Source organism: Pseudorca crassidens, chromosome 11 (assembly GCF_039906515.1).
Source record: "Pseudorca crassidens isolate mPseCra1 chromosome 11, mPseCra1.hap1, whole genome shotgun sequence".
In the NCBI taxonomy this organism is placed as follows: domain Eukaryota; kingdom Metazoa; phylum Chordata; class Mammalia; order Artiodactyla; family Delphinidae; genus Pseudorca; species Pseudorca crassidens.
This window is the reverse complement of record NC_090306.1, coordinates 8,159,457-8,182,412: the sequence shown is the minus strand read 5'-3', so window position 1 is coordinate 8,182,412 and position 22,956 is coordinate 8,159,457. Positions and strand designations below refer to the sequence as shown.

Here is a 22,956-nt window from a genome sequence, read left to right as displayed (position 1 = left end):
GATAAAAGTCATATTATGTGGTAGGCACTCAAATCTTTGTCAAATGAGTGGTGCTGAGATTGTAGAGTTGAATGGGCTACCAGGGGCTGGGATGTGGGGGAAATGGGGAGCTGTTGGTCAAAAGGTACGAGCTTCCATTTAGAAGATGATTAAGTTTTAGGGATCTACTGTGCATCATTATAACTAGAGTTAACAGTACTGTATTATATACTTGGGAGAGTTGCTACAAGAGAGCTTCTTAAACATTCTCACCACAAAAAGACATGATAGTTGTGTGACATGATGGAGGTGTTAGTTAATGCTATGGTGGCAATAATATTGTAATAAGTGAATCATTGTACACTTTAAACTTACACGATGTCATATGTCAATTATATCTCAATAAAGTTGGAAAAACGCTGAGGGAAAAAAGATATGAATGAAGTGCTATATGAACACAGAAGATGATGAGACATCATTTAGGAAAAGATATGTTTAAAAATATCTTTGAGCTGACGTTCACTGGTTAAGTAGAGTTTAGAATTGCAGAAATCTCTGTGCTTCTTTCTGAGTTATGGAAGAAGCGGAGGTACAGGTAAAGAGGTATCAAAGTATGTGTTATGAAACACAAGCAGGCACTTAGGATCAGCTACAATATTTACTGTAATTTGCTTTTGTTACTTAAACATGAGCAATCACATAGGAAAAATAGGTCACTTCCGGCTAATATTTTCCTTATTACTTAATATATAAATGACACACATTCAATGTAATTTAATAAACTAAGTTAGCAATAAAATGAGACTATCCTGTAATTTCTATTCCTAAGCATAATATCCCTTCATGCTTCTGTGTGAGAAAAACAAGAATATTTCATTCTCTAACAGCACTAAAGTTTTCCAAAGTATGGAACCCACCTTCCTGGAGATCTGTGGAGGGTCCTGGAGAGAATGTCGGCTGAACATTTTGTTTAGTAAATGCTGTAAGAAGTAATTAGAAATTTACTTCATCAGACACAGATTTATGAAATAACAAAATATTACACATTAGCAAAATGAAACCTTTATTGTAAGACAGTTTCATCACAATTTTGATCTTTTTATATAGTCTTGATTAGAAAAACTTACAATTTTTCAACAAAACTCGCAAAGCAGCCACCAACAAAAGGCACGTTACTCCTAAGACCCCAGAAATCAGCCTCCATCGAGTGGTCTGAAAAGCTATAAAGAAAGAGAGATAGGGTAAAGATTTAAAGAACAAACACAGGAGCTGAAGTTCTTAAAAGCAGAAACCAGTGAGAGAATCCAAAAAGTTCCTTGGTTTAATAACCCCATAATTTTGTCAATGAAATGTTGGAAAATGAAGACATTCCATTTAGAACTCCACCCAATACCAAAAATTTTATATGATGTACTTTATTCTTCAGTGAGATTAGCCATACCTTTTCCTCTTTATCAGCTCTATCTTATCAAACTGTACTTACCACTTATTTTTAAATTTGACAAAGAAGTTTAGAGATCTGTAGTAAAAAGAGATCAACAGGCACCAAGTTCGGTCTTGTGGGCTGATATAACAAACTCTTAGTTTTGTAACAGCAACAAAAAAATCACAAGATAGAGAATCTGATTCCCATTAGGTAGCTGAGAAAATGTAGGATCCATTAATAATGTTATTTTCTCAAGGAATCAGAGCTATTAAGTACCCAAGTCAGAAATCAAATGAAAGTTTGTCTAGACCCAGAGTCTTTCATTTAAATGACATGTATTCCATCATTGTTACAATAATATTAATACTACTTGGGAGTGTGTCCTTCTGCTAATCTCAGTGTATTTGCTACTCTGAGAAATGTCAGGCTGCTCATAGCTTTGTAGAGGCTGTACTGTGAAGAGAAGACATGGTGTGATGAGAGGTTCCCCAACCAATGTAGCGCTAATAACTTGGGAACCTGAGTTCATTTCACAGTACATTGAATTATGATATGTAAAAAACCACTTTTTTACAGGAACCATTTTTAACATGTATTACGTCTTCTCATACCAAAAATTACTTGCTCACAGGCATTTCCCCTAAAATAATTTAGCATCAGGAGATTCTGCATTAACATTAGAGTACTCCCAAAGGGTGTCATCATTCACAACAGTTCAATGTGTCAAACTGTTAATCTGGGTGGTTTGGGGGATGTCACAACACAAATGGTAAATTAAAAAAAAAACACTTTTAAACATTTTGTTGATAATATTTAACATTCTCTATATATTTTCATGCTAGAATTATGTTGTTTATATTTTTCCTGGTAAATTCAGATGCCAATCAGAATTTAGAGCTATCCCTGTCAGAATCCACTCTTTAAACCTGTTGGAAAAATCTTCACAAAATCATTTCTAAGTTACAGAATGAAGAATCAGAAAAATGAAATTAAAGTAGAAAGTACAGATACATGGGGAGCCTAAAAATGTATACTTTTGTCCTACAGCGTTGCCTCAAATTAGCCATACCCACAAGATATTTTTCCTGGTTATTTTAATTTTTTCATTTTATGACTTGGGCTGCACATACCTGCCATATGAAATGTTGTTCCAGTGTTCATGCAGGAAAGGCACGATGGCTGCTTGTTCAAGAACTGGGTTAGATCACGGAGCTGAGCTGTAGGCTAAGGAACCTGAAAGTTGTGTATGAAGAAATTTTTTAAAAAAGAAAACTTGTGTATTCAAGTGTGCGTGCATCATCTGCTGATGAGACACAGATGTGTAGTATGAACAAGAAGCAGTAAAATCACTATCTTCTAAAATGTTTCTGGAACCACAATACAGGAAATTCTCACTGAACTTGTGCAATGCACACCCTTTGACTATCACAAAAGAAGGTGACAGGAAGTTTTTTTCATGTTTAATGGTAAATTTACTTGGTATAATAAAATTCCACACATAAGTTTCCTTTTTCTAAAATATTTATTTATTTACTTTTTACTTTTTATTTTTTTATTTTTCTACATCTTTTTTTTTAAACATCTTTATTGGAGTATAATTGCTTTACAATGGTGTGTTAGTTTCTGCTTTATAACAAAGTGAATCAGTTATACGTATACATATGTTCCCATATCTCTTCCCTCTTGCGTCTCCCTCCCTCCCACCCTCCATATCCCACCCCTCCAGGCGGTCACAAAGCACTGACCTGATATCCTTGTGCTATGCGGCTGCTTCCCACTAGCTATCTACCTTACGTTTGTTAGTGTATATATGTCCATGCCTCTCTCTCGCTTTGTCACAGCTTACCCTTCCCCCTCCCCATATCCTCAAGTCCATTCTCTAGTAGGTCTGTGTCTTTATTCCTGTCTTATCCCTAGGTTCTTCATGACATTTTTTTTTCTTAAATTCCATATATATGTGTTAGCATACGGTATTTGTCTTTCTCTTTCTGACTTACTTCACTCTGTATGACAGACTCTAGGTCTATCCACCTCATTACAAATAGCTCAGTTTCATATCTTTTTATAGCTGAGTAATATTCCATTGTATATATGTGCCACATCTTCTTTATCCATTCATCCGATGACGGACACTTAGGTTGTTTCCATCTCTGGGCTATTGTAAATAGAGCTGCAATGAACATTTTGGTACATGACTCTTTTTGAATTATGGTTTTCTCAGGGTATATGCCCAGTAGTGGGATTGCTGGGTCATATGGTAGTTCTATTTGTAGTTCTTTAAGGAACCTCCATACTGTTCTCCACAGTAGCTGTATAAATTTACATTCCCACCAACAGTGCAAGAGGGTTCCCTTTTCTCCACACCCTCTCCAGCATTTATTGTTTGTAGATTTTTTGATGATGGCCATTCTGACTGGTGTGAGATGATATCTCATTGTAGTTTTGATTTGCATTTCTCTACTGATTAATGATGTTGAGCATTCTTTCATGTGTTTGTTGGCAGTCTGTATATCTTCTTTGGAGAAATGTCTATTTATGTCTTGTGCCCATTTTTGGATTGGATTGTTTGTTTTTTTGTTATTGAGCTGCATGAGCTGCTTGTAAATTTTGGAGATTAATCCTTTGTCAGTTGCTTCATTTGCAAATATTTTCTCCCATTCTGAGGGTTGTGTTTTGGTCTTGTTTATGGTTTCCTTGCTGTGCAAAAGCTTTGAAGTTTCATTAGGTCCCATTTGTTTAGTTTTGTTTTTATTTCCATTTCTCTAGGAGGTGGGTCAAAAAGGACGTTGCTGTGATTTATGTCATAGAGTGTTCTGCCTATGTTTTCCTCTACCAGTTTGATCGTTTCTGGCCTTACATTTAGGTCTTTAATCCATTTTGAGCTTATTTTTGTGTATGGTGTTAGGGAGTGATCTAATCTCATACTTCGACATGTACCTGTCCAGTTTTCCCAGCACCACTTATTGAAGAGGCTGTCCTTTCTCCACTGTACATTCCTGCCTCCTTTATCAAAGATAAGGTGACCATATGTGCATGGGTTTATCTCTGGGCTTTCTATCCTGTTCCATTGATCTGTCTTTCTGTTTTTGTGCCAGTACCATACTGTCTTGATTACTGTAGCTTTGTAGTATAGTCTGAAGTCAGGGAGCCTGATTCCTCCAGCTCCGTTTTTCATTCTCAAGATTTCTTCCTGATTCAGTCTTGGCAGGTTGTGCATTTCTAAGAATTTGTCCATTTCTTTGAAGTTGTCCGTTTTATTGGCATACAGTTGCTTGTAGTAACCTCTCATGATCTTTTGTATTTCTGCAGTGTCACTTGTTACTTCTCCTTTTTCATTTGTAATTCTATTGATTTGAGTCTTTTTCCTTTTTTTCTTGATGAGTCTGGCTAATGGTTTATCAATTTTGTTTATCTTCTCAAAGAACCAGCTTTTAGTTTTATTGATCTTTGCTATCGTTTCCTTCATTTCTTTTTCATTTATTTCTGATCTGATGTTTATGATTTCTTTCCTTCTGCTAACTTTGGGTTTTTTTTTGTTCTTCTTCCTCTAATTGCTTTAGGTGCAAGGTTAGGTTGTTTATTCGAGATGTTTCCTGTTTCTTAAGGTAGGATTGTATTGCTATAAACTTCCCTCTTAGAACTGCTTTTGCTGCATCCCATAGATTTTGGGTCATCGTGTCTCCATTGTCATTTGTTTCTAGGTATTCTTTTATTTCCTCTTTGATTTCTTCAGTGATCACTTTGTTATTAAGTAGTGTATTGTTTAGCCTCCATGTGTTTGTAGTTTTTACAGATCTTTTCCTGTAATTGATATCTAGTCTCATAGTGTTGTGGTTGGAAAAGATACTTGAAACAACTTCGATTTTCTTAAATTTACCAAGGCTTGACTTGTGACCCAAAATATGATCTATCCTGGAGAATGTTCCATGAGCACTTGAGAACAATGTGTATTCTGTTGTTTTTGGATGGAATGTCCTATAAATATCAATTAAGTCCATCTTGTTTAATGTATCATTTAAAGCTTTTGTTTCCTTATTTATTTGCATTTTGGATGATCTGTCTATTGGTGAAAGTGGGGTGTTAACGTCCCCTACTATGAATGTGTTACTGTCGATTTCCCCTTTTATGGCTGTTAGTATTTGCCTTATGTGTTGAGGTGCTCCTATGTTGGGTACATAAATATTTACAATTGTTATATATTCTTCTTGGATCGATCCCTTGATCATTAGGTAATGTACTTCTTTGTCTCCTCTAATAGTCTTTATTTTAAAGTCTATTTTGTCTGATATGAGAATTGCTACTCCAGCTTTCTTTTGGTTTCCATTTGCATGAAATATCTTTTTCCATCCCCTTACTTTCAGTCTGTATGTGTCTCTAGGTCTGAAGTGGGTCTGTGGTAGACAGCAACTATATGGGTCTTGTTTTTGTATCCATTCAGCTAATCTGTGTCTTTTGGTGGGAGCATTTAGTCCATTTACATTTAAGGTAATTATCGATATGTATGTTCCTATTCCCATTTTCTTGATTGTTTTGGGTTCGGTATTGTAGGTCTTTTCCTTCTCTTGTGCTTCTTGCCTAGAGAAGTTCCTTTAGCAGTTGTTGTAAAGATGGTTTGGTGGTGCTGAACTCTCTCAGCTTTTGTTTGTCTGTAAAGGTTTTAATTTCTCCATCAAATCTGAATGAGATCCTTGCTGGGTAGAGTAATCTTGGTTGCAGGTTTTTCTCCTTCATCACTTTAAATATGTCCTGCCACTCCCTTCTGGCTTGCAGAGTTTCTGCTGAAAGATCAGCTGTTAACCTTATGGGGATTCCCTTGTGTGTTATTTGTTGTTTTTCCCTTGCTGCTTTTAATATGTTTTCTTTGTATTTAATTTTTGACAGTTTGATTAATATGTGTCTTGGCATATTTCTCCTTGGATTTATCTTGTGTGGGACTCTCTGTGCTTCCTGGACTTGATTAACTAGTTCCCTTCCCATATTAGGGAAGTTTTCAACTATAATCTCTTCAAATATTTACACAGCCCCTTTCTTTTTCTCTTCTTCTTCTGGAACCCCTATAATTCGAATGTTGGTGCATTTAATGTTGTCCCGGAGGTCTCTGAGACTGTCCTCAGTTCTTTTCATTCTTTTTTCTTTATTCTGCTCTGCAGTAGTTATTTCCACTATTTTATCTTCCAGTTCACTTATCCGTTCTTCTGCCTCAGTTGTTCTGCTATTGATCCCATCTAGAGTATTTTTAATTTCATTTATTGTGTTGTTCATCATTGTTTGGTTCATCTTTAGTTCTTCTAGGTCCTTGTTAAATATTTCTTGCAATTTGACCATTCTATTTCCAAGATTTTGGTTCATCTTTACTATCATTATTCTGAATTCTTTTTCGGGTAGACTGCCTATTTCCTGTTCATTTGTTAGGTCTGGTGGGCTTTTATCTTGCTCCTTCTGCTGTGTGTTTTTCTGTCTTCTCATTTTGCTTATCTTACTGTGTTTGGGGTCTCCTTTTTGCAGGCTGCAGGCTCGTAGTTCCCGTTGTTTTTGGTGTCTGTCCCTAGTGTCTAAGGTTGGTTCAGTGGGTTGTGTAGGCTTCCTGGTGGAGGGGACTAGTGCCTGTGTTCTGGTGGATGAGGCTGGATCTTGTCTTTCTGGTGGGCAGGTCCACGTCTGGTGGTGTGTTTTGGGGTGTCTGTGGCCTTATTATGATTTTAGGCAGCCTCTCTGCTAATGGGTGGTGTTGTGTTCCTGTCTTGCTAGTTGTTTGGCATAGGATGTCCAGCACTGTAGCTTGCTGGTCGTTGAGTGAAGCTGGGTGCTTGTGTTGAGATGGAGATCTCTGGGAGATTTTTGCTGTTTGATATTATGTGAAGCTGGGAGGCCTCTTGTGGACCAGTGTCCTGAAGTTGGCTCTCCCACCTCAGAGGCACAGCACTGACTCCTGGCTGCAGCACCAAGAGCCTTTCATCCACACGGCTCAGAATAAAAGGGAAAAAAAGTAGAAAGAAAGAATTAGTAGAAGTAGAAAGAAAGAAAGAAAGGGAGGGAGGGAGGAAGGAAGGAGGGAAGGAAGGAAAAAAAGAAAGAAAGAAGATAAAGTAAAATAAAGTAAGATAAAATATAATAAAGTTATTAAAATAAAAAATAATTATTAAGAAAAAAAAGAAAAAAAACCAAAAAAACAACGGACGGATAGAACCCTAGGACAAATGGTGGAAGCAAAGCTATACAGCATAAATCTTGCTCTCAAAGTCCACCTCCTCAATTTGGGATGATTCGTTGTGTATTCATGTATTCCACAGACATCAAGTTGATTGTGGAGCTTTAATCCGCTGCTTCTGCAGCTGCTGGGAGAGATTTCCCTTTCTCTTCTTTGTTCTCACAGCTCCCGGGGACTCAGTTTTGGATTTGGCCCCACCTCTGCATGTAGGTCGCCTGAGGGCGTCTGTTCTTTGCTCAGACAGGACGGGGTTAAAGGAGCCGCTGATTCGAGGGCTCTGGCTCACTCGGGCGGTGGGGGGGGGGGGGGGGGTGTGCATGGAGGGCGGGGCGAGCCAGCGGCGGCAGAGGTCACCGTGACGTTGCACCAGCCGGAAGGGGTGTGCGAAGAGTAACCTGTGCTCGCACACAGGCTTCTTGGTGGCGGCAGCAGCGGCCTTAGCGTCTCATGCCCGTCTCTGGGGTCCGCGCTTTTAGCCGCGACTCGCGCCCGTCTCTGGAGCTCCTTTAAGCAGCGCTCTTAATCCCCTCTCCTCGCGCACCAGGAAACAAAGAGGCAAGAAAAAGTCTCTTGCCTCTTCGGCAGCTCCAGACTTTCCCGCACTCCCTCCCGGCCAGCCGTGGCGCACTAACCCCCTGCAGGCTGTGTTGACGCCGCCAACCGCAGTCCTCTCCCAGCGCTCCGACCGAAGCCCGAGCCTCAGCTCCCAGCCCCGCCCGCCCCGGCGGGTGAGCAGACAAGCCTCTCGGGCTGGTGAGTGCCGGTCGGCCCCGATCCTCTGTGCGGGAATCTCCCCGCTTTGCCCTCCGCACCCCTGTTGCTGTGCTCTCCTCCGCGGCCCCGAAGCTCCCCCTCTCCGCCACCCGCAGTCTCCGCCCGCGAAGGGGCTTCCTAGTGTGTGGAAACTTTTCCTCCTTCACAGCTCTCTCCCGCTGGTGCAGGACCCGTCCCTATCCTTTTGTCTCTGTTTATTCTTTTTTCTTTTGCCCTACCCAGGTACGTGGGGGGTTTCTTGCCTTTTGGGAGGTCTGAGGTCTTCTGCCAGCGTTCAGTAGGTGTTCTGTAGGAGTTGTTCCACGTGTAGATGTATTCCTGGTGTATCTGTGGGGAAGAAGGTGATCTCAGCGTCTTACTCTTCCGCCATCTTCCCGGAAGCCCCTACAAAATTTATTTTTAAATTTATTCTTCAAGTCACTGAGTATTACTTTTGTTTATTTCCTTCTCTCAAGAAGTTAAAAATGTATGTAACTTTTTAACACTACTTTCAACAATTAACTCAGAATGTATTAAATGATAGTTTAGGGAAAAATAATTTTTGTAAAATTATGTTACATGCTCATTTTGTAAACAATGTTGTGGAGTATGAACCCAGCTATCCCTTGAACTTTTTTGTTTCTTTGTCTTGGAATTTTTCTGTCGTTTTATTTTCCAACTATTTAGGCTCTTTTTTGAAATAACCCATCATTTTCACATTATTTTGAAATCTTTCATCAGTAGATGTTTTTATTATTTGGTTTTGATATTTACATACTGACAAATTATTTTCCAGAAGGGAAAGATTTAGATTAACCAAAAGTCCGTGTAAATGAATGCCTGTTTTCCTGCACTTTGTCCAACTCTGTGTGGTTGCATTTGGCTTATAAATATTTACTGATTCTGTAGGTGAAAATGTATATCATTAATATAGTAGTTTGTATTTCTTTGGTTAGTGATGAAATAAAAGTCTTTTAGTGTGATTATTATTGATAAAAATCTTTACATTAGCAAGAAAATGATGTTTCTATAATTTAACCTAACTCTCTTTCTTGTCTGTGTGTGACTAGAAAGTTATAACTATTTACTTATACTTTCTTTCAGTCGTTTATCAGTTTTATCATCTCATGGTTTACATTTAACATTTTAGTTTATCTGAAATTTGTTCAATTATATGTTGTGAAATTAGAGATCTAAGTCTATGTAATGCTTCAATTTGAACCAATATTCCACCTGATTCTATCGCTTTTAACATTTTCTAGATCAGCTTATTCAATTATTTATTTTCAAAAACAATAGTCATTTTTCTTCCTTTTCTGGTACAAAAAATAGTTTAATTGTTCTAAATATTTAAACAGCAACATTCTTACAATGCCAATTCCTCTTAAATATCATTTTTGCTGGTGCTAAATGAATTGGTCAAAACTTTCAGAAAACAATTTGAGGAAGTGTAAAAAATTCTTAATTTGAAAATAACTTTATCCCAGTTGTTTTGAGTTTACTCAGTAAATTTATAGAAGGGTAAATATAGAAAAGGCCCTATGTATAAAATTATTTATTATTCAATATTTTTAAATACTCAAATTTTCACCTTTAAATAGATTTTAACATATGTTCTTTAATTTTCAATAAAATTGAGAGCAGTGCAAACCTGCCAAAACTCTACCTACAAGTAACCACCAAAGACATAGCACGTTACAAATCTATTATTTTGCTTTACACATCAGTAATATTTGTTGGGCTTCCCCGGTGGCACAGTGGTTGAGAATCTGCCTGCCAATACAGGGAACACGGGTTCGAGCCCTGGTCTGGGAAGACCCCACATGCCGCAGAGCATCTGGGCCCGTGAGCTATAATTACTGAGCCTGTGCGTCTGGAGCCTGTGCTCCACAACAACAGAGGCTGCGATAGTGAGAGGCCTGCGCACCGCGATGAAGAGTGGCCCCCCCTTGCCACAACTAGAGAAAGCCCACGCACAGAAACAAAGACCCAACACAGCCATAAATAAATAAATAAATAAAAATTTAAAGTAATATTTGTTATATTAAACAATGGTATACTAGGGTATAAATGTCTCATAACTTTAACAACTCCCTTAATTGTGAACCGTTCTCTTGACAACTTTTTGTTCTTTTGTTTTTCCAATTTAGCTTTTAGTAAATAAAACCAAAAACAGGTGCTACACAACTTTGAATATTTAAAAAATATTTTGTAAGATAAATTACTTAAAATAGAATTGCTGGTAAAAAGCCTGTATATTTTATGTTTTAATAACTATCGACAATTTTATACTCACAGTCATTTGCCAATTCAGAAAAGTATCAGTTATTTAGTGTTCTCACAGGTGAAAGTTGTTCTATTCTTTTCATTTGCTTTCTTTCTTTATTAATGAGATTGAATAAATTAAAAAAATTTTATACATTACCTTTTAATTTCTTTTGTTTATTTTTGGTGATTCATTGGCCTTGTCTCTTTAATTTAGATGGTCTGTGTGACTGCCTCTGTGTGTGAGTATGTGCCTGTAGGTAAATATAATCTAGTTAAGTAGAAAAAAGACGTTAGGCTGGCAGATTGAGAGATACATGGTTATTGTACAAATGTAGACTCTACCCAGTTCTTGAAAGAGTTGGGGTTTTCCTCTATTAGTAAAGAATCTACTGAGTAATGGGTTATTTCAGTGATACAATAAACTTTATGCCAACCTGATTTGAAATAAAAACTTTAATATTAAATTTAAATAATCAACACTTTGTTAATGTAGTTGTGTTTTAGCCATAGTCTACACATTGTCAACATGGTTCATTATACAGAGAATGTTGAGAGGGAAAAACATATCTACTCCTTAATCTGCTCCTTTCAAAACCGGATTCAAAGAGGAAATGAAATGTGTAATCTCATTAAAGGGGAATAAAATTATTCTTCTGAAGAAGGACTGCAAAGTTGGGAGAGAGATTTAGTCTCTCATTTCCTCCCTTTTTTACCCTTTTAATGTTATACCTAAATGTTTACTTGTACATCAGAATGAAGGCAATTTTCACTGTCTGAGCTGATACAGTCACCATGTAACTCTTTTCCTCACATTTCTCTATTGCATAGATATTAAAGAGAGACACAGAAAGATATCAAGATTGAGCTGAAACAATCTAAGTCTTTCCAAAAAATAATGTTTAAGAGTAAGCAAAACAAGGGTATTGTAAACAAGCAAGAGGTAACCTACACAGAACCAAAATTTTCCAAATCTCAACAGAAGCAAAAAATACCCAAGACAAACCAGAGAAGTGTCAAATCAAGTGAACAGCAAGTAAACTACACGGAACTGAAGTTTCCAAGGCCCTCTCACCTTCAGCACAGAAAACGGTTGTTTAGGAAAAAAAGAAAAGGTACAATATTATATATATTTTGTTATTTGCTAGATCTTGATTCTTGGGTTTAGAAGATTACTTCTCTCAAAACCACTATAAAATTGCCTCATTACACTAATTATCTATCTTCAACACTCTCCTTAATTATTTTAGGATATTACCATGGAATTGTTTGTCTCTTAAATAGTCCTTCACTATGTTCATTTCCTCTAAAATAGCATTGATTCAAATTCCTACAGAATTGCATTACTTGTAAGAACTACTGTGAAAATTCTATTCCTTTTTTTGTGTTATTTTAAAATTATTTTAAAATAATTCTTGATATTAGTCTTCAATTCAGTTCAATATAACTCAGTCCCACAACTATGTCTGAATTTGTTCTGTGGGCCTGCTCTGGACTTAGGGTACCTACAAAGATGAAGAAGCAATAACCACTTAGCTTCAAAGAACTAACAGAATTTGTTAGGGGAAAGACAGATTATAGAGAAAAAAAGTATTTTGGCGGTAGAGCTTATATGACTTCATGATTAACTGAAAGTTGGAGGTAAGGTGAGAAATGAGTAGAATAAGATAACAAGGTTTCTAGCTTAAGTGACTAATCATCTTACTCACCATTAAGAAAAATAATGTTTAATCCAGTAAAAGTCAGATCATATATGGCATTGAATTGTCTCTTGATCACTTCAGAGGACAACGTCCATAATGAAATTAGATTTAAAAGGCTGGATCTTCCAGAAGAGGATGGAAATGGGTGGGAAAGACTCAGTAGGTAAGGTTGCAAATAGAGATGATGGGGGTGAAAAGTCTATCATAGAGAAAAGCAACATATAAGGCTTGAGTAGAGGAAGACTCAAGAAAGGTACATACGAAATGTATGTCCATTTCTGATAAGAAAGAACTGAAGTCAACAAGAAGCTAATAGGGAGGAAATTTGGGTATCAAAGAACTAGGGTTCTCAATGTGGCTGAGAAATAGTTTTATTCAGGATGAACTCATTCAAGAATTAGAAAATGAATGGTTGCCCTCTAAGGGTGAAACACAATGGTCTTAAATTTTACATTTGATGACTTCTGGGAAACGATGGAACTTCATCATTGTTTCTGTTTTCTTTAGTGTTACACCACCGACCTACAGCATGGCAACTGGTGACTGGGAGTCTAGGGATCTTTTGTGTGGTCTGGATGAAAACAGTGGGTGCCTCGCTTGCAAACTGTAAGTAATTAAGAAAATAATCTGTTTTTATTAAAATCAGTAACATAATACATTTCAATGATTTGCTTTCAAGACTGATTTTTACGTTGTCTTAATTATTTTGTCCTATACAGAACTAATTACTACCATAATTTTTACCACAGTATTTTCTAGCAGAGAAGAACAAAACTGAAAAAGATCACCTGTTCCCACACTATCTTCTAAAAATGGTGGTGAGTATTCTCTCTGTTCAATCCACTTCTAATATTGATCATTGGAACTAAAGGGTTTGCCTTCCTGACAGCCACAAAACTTCGTGAATCATGATAGAAAAATGCTGTTTTATGGTATGGTCAATGTTTTATCAAGGAAATATTAATATTGGGCAAAATAAGAAAGAAGACATAAGAGAATGTGAAAAAACCCAACGTATTATGTATAAAAGAGAATTATTGTTTGCAATTTGATTATTATTAGGAGAAAAATGGGATTTAAATTATATTAAGGTGGGGGGCGAGAGAAATGTGTGAAGGGGGTCAAAAAGGCAAAAAGAAAACAAATGAAAAGCAAGGGAGTTGTGTCTCATTAACACTTTTTTCTTTCTAGCTTTCTCTGATGGATATTATTCCTCTAACATTTATGACATTACAAGCGTATAAATTTTACATTAATTTTTTTATAAATCCAGATACAATAGCCATAATATAGAAAGCTGTTTTCGTTTTCAATTCTCTTTTTTTTCACTTATTGCGGGTTTATTCAAATCCTTATCAGTAAATTAAGCACTTAAAAAACAGCAGGGATGGGGCACAGTGCGGGGGGAAGAGGGGGAGAGGGAAAGAGAGAACTTTCCTAATTGAGTCTGTTTTTTCAGGAAGTCGGGATGGTTCCCCTCTGTCGTCTTTTCAGAGAAATATTTGCTTTTTCATGAACAGTGTAAGATTCTCAGCACAGATGCATTTGCCAAGAAAAATATCTCTTCCACACACAAAACCCGAAAGTGTAGGGTTCCTTCATCATTGAGACTAAAGGCATGCCTCATGAGTATTCCTGATGAATATTCTCTAAAAGCAAATTAAAAAAAAAAAAGAAAATGGAAGGAAATTAAAATAATGGAGTAAAAATATGGAAAGAACTAATTGAAAGTCTTATTAAAAATAAATTCTTTGAATAAAAAAGGGAAAATCTCAATAGATGCAATAAACAGGAGACTAGACCCAGCAGCTGTTAAGTTTTTATTTAAATTAGTGATTGCTTTTCAAAACTTCTTGATGTCTCCCAGAAAAAAAATATTAATGCCAAATATTAGCTGTTCATATTGCTTGTTTTTGTTTTCCTTCAATTCACCTAATCTGAAAATAAAAAGCAATCAAATAGTAAATAATTAAGGAAATGCAACTTATGACCCCAGTGAGTTACCACTACACAACCATCCAAAATGGTTACAATTTGAAAGGACTGACAGTAACAAGGACATGGAGTTAACTGTACTGGTGCAAATCCCCAACAATTTCACTCTTAAACATTTAAAAAAGAGACATGAAGAGATATGTCCACATAAGACATGTGCAAAAATGTTTATAGACAATTTATTTATAAAAACTAAAAATTATAAGCAATCCAAAAGTAAATCACCAGATGAATGGATTACAAATTGTGGGTTAGTCATATGATGGACAAGTCAGCAATGAAAAAGAATGAAATCCCTATACACACAACCTGAATAAAACTCAAAAACATTATGTTGAGTGACATAAGATGCAAACGAGTTGATATTGAAGGATTGTGTGTATACGCATTGCATACAAAAGTAAAAAATAATTTACAGTGATGTAAATCAGATCTGTGGTTGCTTGGGTAAAGCAGGTGTGGGGCATTAGTTGGGAATTGACATGAGTTAACTTTTGAGGTGATGGAAATATTCTAAATTTTAAATGGGGAGGAAGTTACAAAGGTATATTCATTCATCAAAACTCATCAAAGTGTGTACTTCAAAACAATGTAATTTATTGTGTGTAAATTATAACTCAACCAAGTGGATTTAAAAATAGCACAGGAAGACATAATTAAAAGCAGTGAAGCTAACTCTTCTTTCTCTCTTTAGTCCTATTCCTCAGAGGTAAATTCTCCCATAGCTTTGTTTTCTACTAATGTTTTCCTAGTCTTTCCATAGTCCTCGTTCTTTTTTATTTTTACTTCTTATTCCTTTACTACTACTTTAGTTGAATTTCTAGCTTTAAAAGTCAAGAGATGCAACTCAAGCTCTACTTCTCTCGTAGGAGGGAAGAGGTTCAGGGTTACAGTCGACAGGTGGCAGGGAACCAGCGTTGCTGCTCTAATTTCTACCTAAGGGATGGTGCTTAACAGCTCAGGCATCTAAGTTTATGTATTAGTGAAGTTCAACTTCCCTTTTTCTTCTCATTAGATCCAGATGTCTAGATGGACACAATTTTTTTAATTTAAATTTTAGTTTTACATCTAGGTTTCTGATAAAACAGCGGAAATCATCAAGGGCCAAAAATGGAGAGAAAGCTTGAAACGAGAGAAGCATTCTGACTCTGAAGTTACCACTCTCTGGGGTTATTTCCAATGTTAATAACTGTACAGTCTGGATTGAACCGCTACAACAGAGATAGAGAATGAGGCTTTCACTTAGCTTGAGCAAAAGAGTTAAAAATTAGTTTCTCATGTAAAGCTTGAGGATATTAAAACAGTTTTTTCTATATTAGCTCAAGTTCTAGTTGACTATACAGACCTTTCTGTAATTTCTTAGGCAGACTCACTTAGAATTTAAGGTTACATTCCCTGTGTGATCCTGGGTTGGTAGGACCCCAAATCATCATGTACAGAGAAAGTACATGCAGATGATCCATCTAAGAAAAGGACACTAGCTCAGGTCCAGATGATTATCATATATAAAAACTAATTTAAAATACCAAATTGCATAGGGAAAAAGTCATAACAGTACTTAGCTGAGATAACAAAGAAATTAGATGCTAATACATCCAGGTAATTGAAGTATCAGATACAGAATGAAAATTAGATGTCTTTCAAATATGTAAAGCCTTGAAAAGTGGAATTAAAGACACAAAAACTGATATGGAAAGTACAAAAGGACCAAACACAAACTTAGTCTTTTCCTGGATGTTTTAAGAAACAGAGCCTGAGGCAAGGAATAAAGTAATAAAGTTTTATTTGGGAGAGAAAAAATCAGGTCATTGAGGGTGCGTAAACAGTGGGAAAATAAAAACTGAAGTAAAAAAATAATATGTTATGATTCTGGTTATTATTTCATAATGAGCAGCAAAATATCACAGCAAATTGCTCAGAAGTATGTTTCTGTTCTGCATACTAAATTGCTTTTGAATGATTGCAAAAGGAGCCCATGCAGTTGAATAATTAATGGGAGAAAGAAAGAAAAAGAAAAAAAGAACAATTTGTAGGCTGAGGGTGGAAGCAAGATATGAATGAGAGAAAATCTTAAAGAAGAAATTTAAAGTATAATTAATATATGAAAAGATGCTCACTTTCACGGGCAATTAGAAAAAATTGTAATTAAATAATGGTACATTATTTCAAATTTCAAAGATTAGTATAGATTTTTTAAAATATGAAAATTTTAAAAAGTTAGAAAAATGAGCAGATTAAAGGAAGACTCATACACTGTTGGTGAAATTGTGATGAGCAAAAGCAAACATATGCCTTCTCTGTTATACTCTTTACTATTTACCTCAAAGAGAATTTTTTGAGCTATAATTGACATGCAACATTATATTAGTTTAAGGGGTACAATATAATGATTTGACACTTGTATATATTCTGAAATGATCATCAAAATAAGTCTAGTTAAAATCCATCACCATATATTGTTATAATTTTTTTTCTTTTGATGAGGACTGTTTTTTTTAATAAGAGGACTACTTTATTTTTAAATTTTATTTATTTATTTTTGGCTGTGTTGGATTTTCGTTGCTGCGTGCGGGCTTTCTCTAGGTGCAGCGAGCGGGGGCTACTGTTTGCTGTGGTGCGTGGGCTTCTCAATGTGGTGGCTTTTCTTGTTGCAGAGCATGGGCTCTAGGCATTTGGGCTTCAGTAGTTGTGGCGCACGGGCTCTAGAGCACAGGTTCAGTAGTTGCGGTGCACAGGCTTAGTTGCTCCGAGGCATGTGGGATCTTCCCGAGGCATGTGGGATCTTCCCGGGCCAGGGCTGGAACCCGTGTCCCCTGCTTTGGCAGGCGGATTCTTAACCACTGCGCCACCAGGGAAGTCCTGATGAGGACTTTTAAGATCTACTCTCTTATCAACTTTCAAATATACAACATGGTATTATTACCTATAGTCACCACACTTTACCTCCCCAGAATTTATTTATTTTACAACTGGAAGTTTGTACATTTTGACCATTTTCACCTACTTCCCTCACCACCACACCTCACCTCTGGCAACCACAAATCTGTCTGTTTCTATGACTTTTTTTTTACATTCCATATAAGTAAAATCATAGTGAATTTGTCTGACTTAGTACAATGCCCTCAAGGTCCACCCATTTTGTTGCAAATGGAAGATTTCCTTCTTTTTATGGCTGAGAGTTGGGAGCCTCTGTGCTTCCTGTTCCTGTATATCTGTTTCCTTCTTTAGGTTTGGGAAGTTTTCAGCCATAATTTCTTCAAATACACTTTTCACCCCCTTTTTTCTCTCTTCTCCTTCTGGAACCCCTATTTTGTGTACGTTGGCATGCTTTATATTATCCCATAGATCTCATACGTTGCTTTTGTTTTTCTTTCCTTGTCTTTCTGTCTGCTGTTCTGATTGGGTGATTTCCATTTTTCTATCTTCTAGATCACTTATTCATTCTTCTGTGTCATTTAGTTGGCTATTCATTGCTTTGAGATTGCTTTTTTTTTTTTGCGGTACGCAGGCCTCTCACTGTTGTGGCCTCTCCCGTTGCGGAGCACAGGCTCCGGACGCGCAGGCTCAGTGGCCATGGCTCACGGGCCCAGCCGCTCCGCAGCATGTGGGATCTTCCCGGACCCGGGCATGAACCCATGTCCCATGCATCGGCAGGCAGACTCTCAACCACTGCGCCACCAGGGAAGCCCCGAGATTGCTTTTTATCCAGTAATTGAGTTATCTATTTTTGATTGGCTCTTCTTTGTAGTTTCTAGTTCCTTGTTACAGTGATCTGCATTTCTGTTGACAATCTTTCTTAATTCAGTTAGCGTTTTTATTACCACCTTCTTGAACTTGGGGTCTGGTAGGCTGGTGAGCTCTGTTTTATTTTGTTCTTTCAGGGGATTTCTCTTGCTCTTTTGGTTGGGAGTAGTTCCTCTGCCCTTAGATTTCACTTAAATTTCTATGACTCTATGAATTTAGGGGAAACAGTTGTCTATTGTGGTCTTGAAGGCGTGTTTTTATGTGGGAGCATTCCCGTGGAGGCTGTGTGTATTCTGTGTCTTTGGTGTGAGAGCTGCCAGCCACTTCTTTCCTCAGGGTGTGCTAGCCACGATCACCTTGATAGAGACTGTCATTGGCATTGGAGGATCAAATGCTCGTGCAGGGTGTGACGAGGGACTTCCTCTCTGTTCAGTGGCCATCATTGCCCTGCCAGGTGCTGGATCTGCTCCCCAGCTGTGGTGTGGAGTGAACAGGGCTGTGGTGTTTGCCCCTTCGGATTGAGAAGTGTGGTGATGAGGCAGCCACCAGTGCAAGGCTCTCGCCACCTGACTGTTGGCAAACCAACATGTGCACACTCCTTATGAGTAGCATCTAGGCTTCTCCAACCCTTCTGTCTGTCCCAGCAGTTTTCCCAGCAGGCAAGAGGGCTTGTCTCCTTTGTGCAGGACCCAGGACTAGGATGCCTAGATTGTGGCTCACCCTGCTCGCTCCTCAGGTTGAGAGTCCTTTTTTTTTTTTTTTTTCAGATCCCTCCCAGGGGTGCAGGTCCCGAGCCAATGTCTTTTTTTCCCATCCTACCCAGTTATAGGTTTCTTGCAACTTTGGTTGTGTAGTTCTGCTAGTTTCCAGTTAGCTTTCCATGAGAACTGTTCCACATGTAGATGTATTTTTGATGTGTTTGTGGGGGGAGATGAGTTCCACATTCTCCTACTCCACTGCCTTGATCCCCTTCCCTAACTGTATGTTTTTGATGATTATAAAAAAGATTATTAAAATATGCAAATTGCATATGTTTATTAAACAGTTGAAGTATAAGTTTTTACGAAATTAGTTACTGAATTTTATTCCATATATTTAAAATAATTAATAATAAAAATTTCTGACAAAAGTGCAATAGTTCATTAATTGCTTTTTGTGTTCATATGATTATATATTTTTTAGCCTTTTCAATATGCATATATAATTTTTATTTATTTATTTATTTATTTGCGGTACGTGGGCCTCTCACTGTTGTGGCCTCTCCCGTTGCAGAGCACAGGCTCCGGACGCGCAGGCTCAGTGGCCATGGCTCACGGGCCCAGCCGCTCTGTGGCTTGTGTGATCTTCCCGGACCAGGGCACGAACCCGTGTTCCCTGCATCGGCAGGCGGACCCTCAACAACTGCGCCACCAGGGAAGCCCTGCGTATATAATTTTAATCACATCAAACAATTGTATAATATTATTTGGAATGCATTTTCCTTGTGGGTAAAATTTTATAACAAATTTTTAGTAGAAAAATTCAAAACATGAGCTAAATATTAATTATTGTTAACTATGGTTTGTGTAAAACTTGCCCAGAAATGTTACAAAAAATGCTTGTTTTGCTTTCTATCTAATATCCATCTGTAAAACAAACACAAAGATATAGTAATTGTGTTAGTAGTAGTTATTCATAGTACAGAGTACACATTAAATATGTTTACATTTTCTAGAATGTTCCTGTGATCTTTGTTCAACCCACTGGATTGGATTTGGAAATAGCTCTTATCTTCTTTCCAATAAATCCAAAACCCGGGCGGAGAGCCATGCTGCCTGTGCAGAGCTGAATTCTCACCTTCTAAAGATCGGTATCAAGGAAGAGCTGGTAGGGCAGACACTTCTGTTTTTTTTGTTATACTATAACTATATCTGGTTTCAAAGCATTAGTGATTGACACCATAATTTGGGAAAACTGAAGGTTCTCAAAAGTGTATGATATTTTCTTACTTTGACTCAATTTTCTTAGGGAGAAACTCCACTTTTTGAACATTTAATGCTAGAAGAAAACCACATTAACAAATGAGATACCTTGAGAAAAAATCTTATTAATACTAAGTGGATGTGGTGCAAGCCCTTGGGAGAACTTTAACCAATAACAGCTGAGCCAGAAAGGAGTGGATTATAATATGCACACATTTCTGGTTTATGATTTCTTTTCCCAATTGGAAATTTTATTCATGCTTGAAATGAAAGGCTGGATAGGTCTCAAAATCAATGAAACCAATAAATCCTGGTTAAGGGAAGATGGCGTCACAGTAACTGAAAGTCTGAAAGTATAGTGTTTTGATAACTGAACTTTTCTGAGAGTATATGACAATTCGTGTGTATGTGCATGTATGTGTGTGTGCGTTACGTGTGTAGGGCACAGAAAGAGCAACCAAGAAAAAGGAAATCATTACGGTTTTTGAGGATCAGTCTGTGGGATTTAATTGGGGGAAAATTTCCAGTTTTTTCTAAATATCACCTTTAGGGCCTTTACTTTTTTAACTTTACTGGACTCTTAGGAGAAATTTATGCATAGTTTTAGGCAAGCTGATAAATCCATAAACTTCTATCATATTGGCTTATAATTCTACTTAAATAAACAGGATAGGATTAGATACTGTTCGGTATTTTGTGTTAAGCTTAATATTTTGTAATTAAAGACTGTCAATCTTCAGGGTTTAATTCTTGTTTTGATTAGTTTGTTCTTTTATTGTTTCTCATTTTGTTTGTTCTTTCTAATTTTAAGCTTGAGATAAAATTAGCATTTGCGGATATCACACCTTGCTTTACAATTTTTTTCACAGATTCTTGGAAATGGAGAACGATGGTTGTCCATATATCGAAGGAAATTATGTTTATGCTTGTAACTGTTCATCTGGGAAAACTTACGTCTGTGAGTTTAATATATAGCAGCTGTTTTCCTAATACATGTTGTAATTGAATCCTAATTAATTAAAGAAGTACAAAATATTCTGTTGCCTTTATAAAATTTTACAAATTATTGTTAAAGTTTTTTTTTTTTACTGCACTCATAATACTTTAGTTAAATTTTCAACTTTTAAATGTATTCGAAGTGAGGAAAATTCACCACCCACAAATTCTTTGGGAGTGAGTGTTCTCCCTATGAGAGCTCATATTAATATTAATTTATTAAATAAAGTTAGCAAACTGTTTGTTTTAACATCTTTATGGGAGTATAATTGCTTTACAATGGTGTGTTAGTTTCTGCTTTATAACAAAGTGAATCAGCTGTACATATACATATATCCCCATATCTCTTCCCTCTTGTGTCTCCCTCCCTCCCACCCTCCCTATCCCACCCCTCTAGGTGGTCACAAAGCACCGAGCTGATCTCCCTGTGCTATGCGGCTGCTTCCCACTAGCTATCTATTTTACATTTGGTAGTGTATATATGTCAGTGCTACTCTCTCACTTCGTCCCAGCTTACCCTACCCCCTCCCCGTGTCCTCAAGTCCATTCTGTAGTAGGTCTGCGTCTTTATTCCCATCCTACCCCTAGGTTTTTCATGACCTTTTTTTAAAATTTTTAGATTCCATATATATGTGTTAGCATACGGTATTTGTTTTTCTCTTTCTGACTTACTTCACTCTGTATGACAGACTCTAGGTCCATCCACCTTACTACAAATAACTCAGTTTCGTTTCTTTTTATGGCTGAGTAATATTCCATTGTATATACGTGCCATATCTTCTTTATGCATTCATCTGTTGATGAACACTTAGATTGCTTCCATGCCTTGGCTATTGTAATAGTGCTGCTATGAACATTGGGTTCATATGTCTTTTCGAATAATGTTTTTCTCTGGATATATGCCCAGGGGTGAGATTGCTAAATCATATGGTAACTCTATTTTTAGTTTTTTTAAGAAGGTCCATACTATTCTCCATAGTGGCTACATCAATTTACATTCCCACCAGTAGTGTAGGAGAGTTCCCTTTTCTCCACACCCTCTCCAGCATTTGTTATTTATAGACTTTTTGATGATGGCCATTCTGACAGGTGTGAGGTGATACCTCACTGTAGTTTTGATTTGCATTTCTCTAATAATTAGTGATGTTGAGCATCTTTTCATGTGTTTGTTGGCCATCTGTTTGTCTTCTTTGAGAAATGTCTGTTCAGGTCTTCCACCCATTTTTTGATTGGGTTGTTTGGGTTTTTTTGATATTGAGCTGCATGAGCTGTTTGTATGTTTTAGAGATTACTCCTTTCTCATTTGCTTTGTTTGCAAATATGTTCTCCCATTCTGAGGGTTGTCTTTTCGTCTTGTTTATGGTTTCCTTTGCTGTGCAAAAGCTTTTAAGTTTCATTAGGTCCCATTTGTTTATTTTTACTTTTATTTCTTTTGCCTTGGGAGACTGACGTAAGTAAATATTGCTATGATTTATGTCAAAGAATGTTTTGCCTTTGTTCTCTCCTAGGAGTTTTATGGTGTCATGTCTTATATTTAAGTTTTTAAACCATTTTGAGTTTATTTTTGTGTATACTGTGTGAGGGAGTGTTTTAACCTCATTGATTTACATGTGGCTGTCCAGCTTTCCCAATACCACTCACGGAAGAGACTGTCTTTGCTCCATTGTATATTCTTGCCCCCTTTGTCAAAGATTAATTGACCATAGGTGTGTGGGTTTATTTCTGGGCTCTCTATTCTGTTCCATTCATCCATATGACTATTTTTGTGCCAATATCACACTGTTTTGATTACTGTAGCTTCGTAGTATTGTCTGAAGTCTGAGAAGGTTCTGCCTCCAGATTTGTTATTTTTCCTCAGGATTATTTGGGCAGTTCTGGGTCTCTTCTGGTTCCATATGAATTTTAGGATTATTTGTTATAGTTTTG

The 22,956-nt window shown here is 37.0% G+C and overlaps 1 protein-coding gene across 1 annotated transcript in view; it reads right to left on the bottom strand.

Moving 5' to 3' along the window:
• LOC137201624 (natural killer cells antigen CD94-like) overlaps positions 1-2,727 on the bottom strand; it is a 67,296-nt gene extending 64,569 nt beyond the window's left edge. The window contains exons 1-3 of the mRNA XM_067695681.1: positions 2,536-2,727; positions 1,107-1,199; positions 897-959 (exon numbers count right to left, since the gene is read on the bottom strand). Coding sequence (XP_067551782.1) covers positions 897-959; positions 1,107-1,199; positions 2,536-2,566 — 187 coding nt within the window. The 5' untranslated portion in view covers positions 2,567-2,727. The remainder of the gene's footprint in view (positions 1-896; positions 960-1,106; positions 1,200-2,535) is intronic.
• Positions 2,728-22,956: the final 20,229 nt, after the last annotated feature.